Below are 7,988 nucleotides of genomic sequence, written 5' to 3'. Positions count from 1 at the left end.
GGAAGAGGAGGCTGAGGGGAGACCTCATCACTCTCTACAACTACTTGAAAGGACACTGTAGAGAGGTTGGTGCTGGTCTCTTCTCACAGGTAATTAACAATAGAACGAGAGGGAACGGCTTCAAGCTCCAACAGGGTAGGTTTAGATTGAACATTAGGAAGGAATTTTTCACAGAAAGAGTGGTCGGGCATTGGAACAGGCTGCCCAGGGAGGGGGTGGAGTCCCCATCCCTGGCTGTGTTTAAGGGCCGTTTAGATGCAGTGCTGAGGGACATGGTGTAGGGGAGGACTTTGTAGAGTAGGGGAGATGGTTGGACTCGATGATCCCAAGGGTCTCTTCCAACCTCAATGATTCTATGATTCTATGATTCTATAAACCGACTGGATTAGGTTACATCAAGTGTCCATCTCACTGGTATCTTTATTCTAATTGTCAGTGCCTAACAAACAGTATAAGCACGAGGCAATTAGGAATGAATTCTTCCCAGAATACTCCTGTAGCCTGCCACAGCAGAGGATTTTATAACGTGGATTTTATCAACTCCAGCTTTACCTGAAACAAGAGAAGAAAAAAAAAATAACTATTTTCCAGACACACACTGCATAACCAGGTAAGTAAGAAAACAGCTGTACTTCCAAGGTCATGTAGAGGACGCTCTTTAATCGTAGTAAATGGCACGAAAACACTAGAAGTTTGACAATGACATAGCTTTTGTATGTTTACTATAAAATCCTGGAAATCCCTAAACTACTGTATAGTGTTGTTCCACGCAAAGTAACAGCAGTGCTCCCCAGCAAGGAAAATAATGATCTGCTAACATATTCATTTCCAGTTTTAACCTATTGATTTCCAGAAGACTTAAAGTCTGTGTATTTCTCCTGATCAGATACGTTACCCAGTTCGCCTTCTCCTTATGCCTAGACAGGCATTCTTTAAAATATTTAAAACAAAAAAACCCATCCTTGCAGATGCAACTGATTGCATCAGAGCTTAGTAATAAATTTTTTTGTAGCCTACATCAGTTTTTTTGAAGTCTTTCCCAGCGTATGTTTCCCACCATCTCTCACTGCTCTCAGTACACCCTGGAATCTGCCTACACTCCCATTGCTCGCTTCTCGTACAGGATGACTGATTGGACTATAAAAAGGAAGGAAAGTGCTGCACCCCAGGGACACCTGATACCATGTTTCCTTTTAAAGGACTTGTGTTCCTTCAGCTTTTCTAGGCTTCCTGGGGAAGATTTTCTGCATGAACACAGGAGATGGGCTCAGTGACTGATGCAGTATCGAATTGCTGGAGACACACATTTAACTGTTCAGAAAGCAAAAATCTAATACAAATCAAATGCGAGACAGTCTTTGGGCTCGCAGTTGATTTCACTGCCACCCAAGGTCTGGCACACAGCTGATTTATCCTCAGAGTCACTGGTGGCTGTAAAGGGACTACTTATAAAGTAAACTTTTTTTAATAACTGATTGTACATCCTTCCCAGCTGGCTAGAACCTGGCTTTAGCAACAAAAGTGTTTCCCTGTCTGGAAACAACTGTCCTTATATTCCTAGGCTAGATTAAATCAGCATTTACAGTTGTCTTCTAAGCCTACACCTGCCAATTAAAGGGATGAATAAGCAAGGATGGCTTTCGCTCATTCTCCTCCAGGATCCTGAGCTTGCATTCTCTAGATGGCAGAGATGACACATGCTGCCCAGACCCTTCTGGATACCAGACACTGCATTCACACAGACTCACATGGAATGGAAGCATTCCACTATCCATCAGAGTTAGTGGATACACTGCTGGACCTTCATGGAAGCTGGATCTTCATCACAAACCATTCCCTTGTGCAGGCATCACTGCCTCATCTGCTATAAAAGGTCTGCTCTATTTAAAAGCAGGAAGCAAACAGGAAAATCTCCCAGTATAGAATTGGTTGATGTCAATTCTGTAGGAAGAAAAACAGATCCTTCCAGACTCTGTGCTGATCTTTGGAAAGGTGCCTTTCTACACCGTGAGGACAGAGGAGCAGTGTGGAAGCTGAGGCTTGGGGTCACACCTGTAGTAGGCAGATCTGTTTTAAACTTCTAGATAAGGCACTCTGAAAGAGGATCCTTTCTTTAGGAAATACAGAGAGATTCTTCCATAACATTTTCTACTACACAGCATCCTTTCACCATTCTTAAGTTTACAGGAGATTTGGCACAGTTTTTAGCTACAGTTTTAGTCTAAAAGACTTTTCTAGAAGAAATTAAAGCAAAACTCTTCTTGGGAAGTTGCAAATTTCAGTGAGTCTGTGTTAAGTGTCCTGGTTGACTCCGAAGGAGACCCCGCCGAACTTTGGCTTTTCCTGGAAGCTGCTGAGCTCTTCCGGATGAACTGGAAGTTCTTGTTGCAGATGTTTCCCTTCAAGTCCACCACCTTGGCAGATTTCATAGCTTAAAGAGGGGAGAAAAGACCAATAAGAGATGTTTAGTCACCTCATATAGTGAGGTCCCACTCTGCCAAGCAATATGGAGAGCAGGAGTGAAGCCCTTTCTTCTTCTCTTTCCCCACCATGCAAAGTTCTCCTACCTATTTCCATGAGCTTCAGCTCTTTGCGCCACTCCTCCTCCATCTTCTTCCTGTAGTCCCCAAACATGGCTCTCATGAGCTGACGTTTCTTCACCAGTGGAGCCTTGTCACTGCGCAGTGTCTTGATGGCACGGTGAGCCTCCTCAGCTGGAGCAGTGCAAAGGAGAAACAATGTACAGTTTAAGACTCCCCACTGGCTCTGCCCCTGCACGCTGCCACCCCTTCCCATGGGGGCTACTTGAAGGCTCACCCTGTTTTGGAGTGGATTTCTGTGTCTTCAGGCCAAGTTCCAGCTGTTCCACACACCAGTCCACCTCTTTCCACAGCTGTTCATCTGGCTGCTATGCAACATAGAGCAGAGTGAGCAGGAGGGAAGAAGTCATTCAAAAATTAGAGCAGCAGTTACTACACAGGAAAAAAAAAGGTATCTGCATAAAGCTGGGACTATTCCAAATTTCATGTTCTAGTGATCGGTTTATAGACTTCTTGAAATTTTCCTTATAGTGTTTTTCACTGGACAAACTTAAAGCACTGGACAAATGTTTAGCTGCACCTCACTGCCTCTATTTGATGCATTTAACATTTGGCACCCATTCAGACGACCCTGTTTTCTGGAAAACTCTCCAGGGCCTTTTCTCTGAAAAAAACCCCACAAACTGTCAAATCAACTCACAGATGGGAGGAAAAGGCATTAACAAGGAAAAAAACCTACCCCCAAAGCTGTCAGAAATCAAAAAGCAAACAACGGACAAAACCAGAAGCTGAGTCTCGGTGTCTCGACTGCTGCTTGCTCAGCCAGAAACGTGTGACCAGAGGGAAGCTGGAGCCCGTGAAGACAGAACAAGCCAAGTCCCTTTGAGCAAATATGCATTGGAAGGGAGAGGGAAACAGGGCTGCACCCAGGGCCAGAGCAATTCTTAACTGATATGTAAATACAAAAGCCCTCGTGCTGTCTCCTCCTTTTCCTTACAACACTCTCCTTCCATTGGACTGGAAGGGCTTCACATCACCTCCAGTCTTTTTGCCTTTCTCTTACTCAGCAGTGTTTATTGGTAGGGTTGTTAGTGAAACAGCACTTGGGAGGGAATGCTCCAAGAGGCAGCGGAACACTCAGTGTGACTTCCATGTACACTATTAACGAAAGCAGATTTTTTGCAATTTTGTAATTCGGTGTTGCTCAGCCGGTGTTGTTTGTTAATAATAAATACATCAGTGCTGAAAAGAAAATTAAAATGAAGACCTGGACCTTAGCAGGACATTAGAAAAACTCAAGGTGTGCCTTAATGGTGTGTTTACACACAACTTGCAACTCAGTCAATTTCTGGGCCATGCCTTACAGCGGGAACCTTCTCGGAAGCAGGTGAACCTGCACCACACCCCGCCACGGCTGGGGCCACACCAGGCTCTGCACCTCACCTTTGCTACTGGCACAGGGTGAGCAATTCACCCGCCAGGGGTACAGGGCCTGGCTCAGCACACACAGATACCAGCTTGGCATTGACTGAGGAGAGTTACCTGCATTTTTCATTCTTTTAAGAATATGTGGCACCCAGCTTCCCGGGGTTAGCCGTCACAAATCTAAACACTAAATGTTTCAGCACGAGTCTGAAGTAGGCAATGAAGGGCCATTAACTTCCTTTCCACTAGCTGGGCTCCTCAACTGCCTAGCACAGAAAGAGAACAGCTGCTGTAAGAAACCCTTGTCTTTCAGCCTTCATCTCAAGCCAGTATACCAACTGTTAAACTACGCAAAGAGATGAAGTTTCTTTTGCTCAAGGGTTTATAAATTACAGGATCCCATCAATATTTAAATACCTGAGAGGTCGCATCCTGGTGGTAATTATCTTTATTCTGACATCCATTAGCTTCTGCCTTTGCCTTTCTGTTGATGTCAGTTTCTGCTGTCTCCTCCTTACCGCCAGATTTTTTTTGTTTCTTCTTCTTTTTCTTCTTCTGGGCAGCTCCATCTGCTGCTGATTTCTCTGTCACCGTGTCATCTCCAGGAGCAGTCTCTGGCTGGGGGACTGTTAATGTGACATGGCTGCTGTCCTCTTTGGGTGCACTACCTGCAGCTGGAGTCAACTCAGGCTTCTGCAAGGCTGAAACCTGCGGCAGAGCTGCCGGCTCAGCTGGCAGTGAATCACCCAGCACTTCATGATCTGCTGGGCGCTCTGTGCGTGGGCTTGCGGGGACGGATGGAACAAGAGGACAGTCTTCATTTGGGATGGAAAAGTTGAAAGCAAACTTGGGTTCTTGTCCAGAGGCAGCAAAACTCAAGGCTCCGTTCCAGTTCTCACGCGCAGTGGAGTTGGTCTGAATCTGCTCAGCACCACTGACACCAGGGACCGCTTCCGAAGGTGTGCCCGTTGCTGCTGGGTCAACCTCAGAAAGTTTAAAATCGAAGCGGAAGCTGCTGTCAGATGACATGAGCCCCTTCAGCTTTGCGTCGGAGATTTGGTCAGATTGTTTCCCACATACCACACCTTCTGGAGCCTGCCCATCGCTTTGCTGTACCTTCACGGCTAGAAAAGATAAATACTGTTTCTGTCAATATGCCAGTTTCCTGCTATGGAGATGCCACTTCTGTAGGGCACTGCCGCAGAGAGGCGATCCAATCAGAAGCCGCAACGTAAGAAATATTCAGAAAAGAACCAAATTATCACCATCCCCTGAAGGGACAGTTCCAGCCCACCTGCTTTCTCTGTGCTCTTCTGATCCTCAGCCATCTGGAGATGATAATCCCCAAACACGTGGTTCATCACTTGTTGCTTCTTCACAAGAGGAACCTCACGGGAGCGCAGCACCTTGAGAATGTGCTGTGTCTCCTCTGCTGCACTCGAGAAAGAGACCAAGAGAGACAAGAAACAGGTTATGGTGGGCCTCACAAACCACATGGTGAGGTGCTGATGACTGGGTCTCCTCCGAATGTGTTCTGTGTTCGTACCACCTCTGACTAACCCATAACTGGCAATCGATTGAAAGGAAACTCCAAATGCCTCTAGAAGCTGAAATACTTCTTTTCAGCTTCTAAAAATGTTTCTTAAAGGAAAAATTTCTTAAAGAAAAAAAAATAAATAGACCTTAGTTGCTTATTATATACAATAAGAATCTTATGCTGCATAAGTGCACTACTAATGGTAGTAATAGAAGCTACACAGGGCTTAAAATCCTTCTCCCAAAGCAAGACGCAAATCCAGGAGCTTGGTGTCTCTTCTTTGGAAAACTGGAATGAGTGAGTAGAGCACACACGCTGAAGAGCAGGACTCTTGCCTGACTCTCCTACAAACCAGCCTGAGCACAACAGTAACCCCAGTTCTTTCTGTCAGAGCAAATTCTCTAAAAAGCATGGTTATTCCTCTGTGATAGCGAACCCCAAAGATATCAGTTTGGGAACTCCAGATATTCAGTCTCCCAGTGTTTGTCTCACACATTTCAAGCCACAAAAAAAGCTTGATGTACGATGAGTATTTTGGAATGGGCACCCATCTCTCTTGGCTGCAGTGCATCTCTCTGGGACTCTCCAAATGACCTCTACCTTGCAGATCCAACAGCCACAGTCCCGTGCTAAGAACAGAGTAGCGGCAAGTGCGAGGCAGAAATGCTGCAGTGGAGCTGTACCCCCTCAAAAAAGTGTGATGTATCGTTATAGCACCTGGGTGTCAGGGTGCTGAGCACACATTCCCCCTACTTCAAGGGGTTTAGCTGGCTGCATTCAAGGCCTGCTCATGAGTAAGAGGTGTCGCAAACCAAGAACTCAAAAAAGCTTCAGGGGAACCTCTTCCCTCGCTCACTTGGGAGTTATTTTAAGCTGAGAATCTCACACCCAGCACCACTGCAGCCAGGTACTAGCTTATCAGAAGGAGCAGGACATATATCCTTATATATTGACAAAATACATATATTGACTAAATCACACTGTGATCTTCTGAAATGTACTTTATACAATTTTATCTCTCATGTCATTTCTCCTTGGAACAACAACAGCGAGGAACAAGCTCCGCAAAAATAAACCTACTGGCATTTAAGGGCCAGGCACACTGACACAGTATTTCCTTAAGGCTGGAAAACAAAAGCAAAGGTGTAGGAGAACTGAACAAGCTGTTAGATGGGACAACTTGAGAAAGAATACAGAAAACAGGAATGAAAGATAAAGCTGCTTCCAGACAAATAGTTCTTCGAAGTTCAATGCTTTATGCTGTTCTGTTTTGAGAAGAAATCTCATATAACATGAGAAAAGGAAACAGGTGGGAGAGAAGAAACAGAAAAACGTCCAGGTCTGCTCCGTAAGATCTGAGGCTGGAATATGGCTGCAGACTGTGAAAGAGGCAACGTACCTTGTTTTGGGGTTGGACTGAGGTGAAGATTTGCCTCCAGCTGTGAAATGCACCACTCCAGCTCACCTTGGAACATGCCTGGGAGAGCCCTGAATATGGGGTGGGGGGAAGGCACAATGTTTAAAAGAAGCACAAATCTCTCACCTGCAAAACTGATTCCAAACCTGAGTTTTCTGAAGTCCTCTCCCATCTTACGTGGGAGATCTTATGTGGTGGGTCACAAACCCCTTTTCTGGCTTTATGCTTGAATCATGTTGTGTAAACAGGGTGGGACACGGGCCCTGCAATATTCCCTATTTGGAGTGCACCAAATGAGCCCTTTTCATTACAGAAACTAGAGACAATAAACTCTTCCTAGCACTAAGCCACACTCTCCCAGCCAGGACTTCCCACAGATTGGGTTTTCAGTTTTTTCTCCTCCTCCCATTTTAAAGGCCCCAAAAGGAAGATTTATCATCTTTCCTGAAGCTTATTCTGTGGCATGTCTCCACAGCAGGGAAGCTCCCTCCAGCACAGCTCTGACAATACACAGAATTTATCTTTACGCTAAACGTTAAGTCCTTAAGACTACCTCTGCTGTGTCCTCCCCAGCCTGCCTGCTGCTGAGCAGCTGGAAAGCAAGGCTTAGAAGTCTGCCTACTTGTTAGTCGGTCGTCACAACACGTTTGGAAGTGAAAAAAATCCTGCTTTAGCAAAGTAAGGCGGTGAGCAGGAGGAGGAGGAGGAGTGGGGAAAGGCAGGCAGGAGAGCCGGGGAGGTCCTTCACCGAAAACCTCCGGAGAGCGGGGCGCCGCTGGGGTCCGGAGGAGAGCAGGGGGCCGGGGGCGAGGGGAGCGCCCCAGAAGAGCAGCGAGGGGCCGAGCCGAGCCCTTACCCGCTCCATGCCGGGCGGGCTCCCCGCCGCCACGGGGAAGAAATCTGGCCCCCGGTCGCGGAACAGCGTGTGGCCCCCCCGGGGCTGCAGCTCCGCCGCCCCTCGGCCGCCGGGACCGGGCCGGAGACAACGGCCGAGCCGCGAAGCACATGCGGGAAGGGCCCGGCCGCCGTGCGCTGGGGAAAGGCCTTCCCCCCCCGGTCCGCCCGCCGC

The 7,988-nt window shown here is 46.9% G+C and overlaps 1 protein-coding gene across 2 annotated transcripts; it reads right to left on the bottom strand.

Moving 5' to 3' along the window:
• Positions 1-395: 395 nt before the first annotated feature.
• LOC106897886 lies at positions 396-7,907 on the bottom strand. Of its 2 annotated transcripts, XR_001413842.1 has the most exons (8): positions 7,776-7,907; positions 6,902-6,990; positions 5,260-5,397; positions 4,383-5,089; positions 2,818-2,908; positions 2,568-2,714; positions 1,749-2,431; positions 396-552 (listed from the first exon to the last, which is right to left on the bottom strand). XR_001413842.1 is itself a non-coding variant. In XM_014958844.1 (7 exons), exons 2-7 carry the CDS (start codon positions 6,975-6,977, stop codon positions 2,235-2,237), a joined length of 1,356 nt encoding a protein of 451 aa, XP_014814330.1. In that variant the 5' UTR covers positions 6,978-6,990; positions 7,776-7,907; the 3' UTR covers positions 633-2,234. The 2 variants fall into 2 exon arrangements, 1 of the variants encoding a protein (XP_014814330.1); XM_014958844.1 differs by lacking the exon at positions 396-552 and having other exon boundaries at positions 633-2,431.
• Between the last annotated feature and the right edge of the window lie 81 nt (positions 7,908-7,988).

This window comes from Calidris pugnax, unplaced genomic scaffold, assembly GCF_001431845.1.
Source record: "Calidris pugnax isolate Ruff unplaced genomic scaffold, ASM143184v1 scaffold244, whole genome shotgun sequence".
In the NCBI taxonomy this organism is placed as follows: Eukaryota; Metazoa; Chordata; class Aves; order Charadriiformes; family Scolopacidae; genus Calidris; species Calidris pugnax.
This window is presented reverse-complemented; position numbering and strand designations above follow the sequence as displayed.

Bases quoted from the DNA above. Each gene is read 5' to 3' on its own strand.
- LOC106897886 (XM_014958844.1), bottom strand. From the start codon at position 6,977: ATGTTCCAAGGTGAGCTGGAGTGGTGCATTTCACAGCTGGAGGCAAAT. The intron at 5,090-5,259 runs GTGGGCTGGAAC...TATCTTTTCTAG, and splicing joins GAAGAGCACAGAGAAAGCAG to CCGTGAAGGTACAGCAAAGC. The intron at 2,715-2,817 runs GTGAGCCTTCAA...GCACTGCTCCAG, and splicing joins GAAATCCACTCCAAAACAGG to CTGAGGAGGCTCACCGTGCC.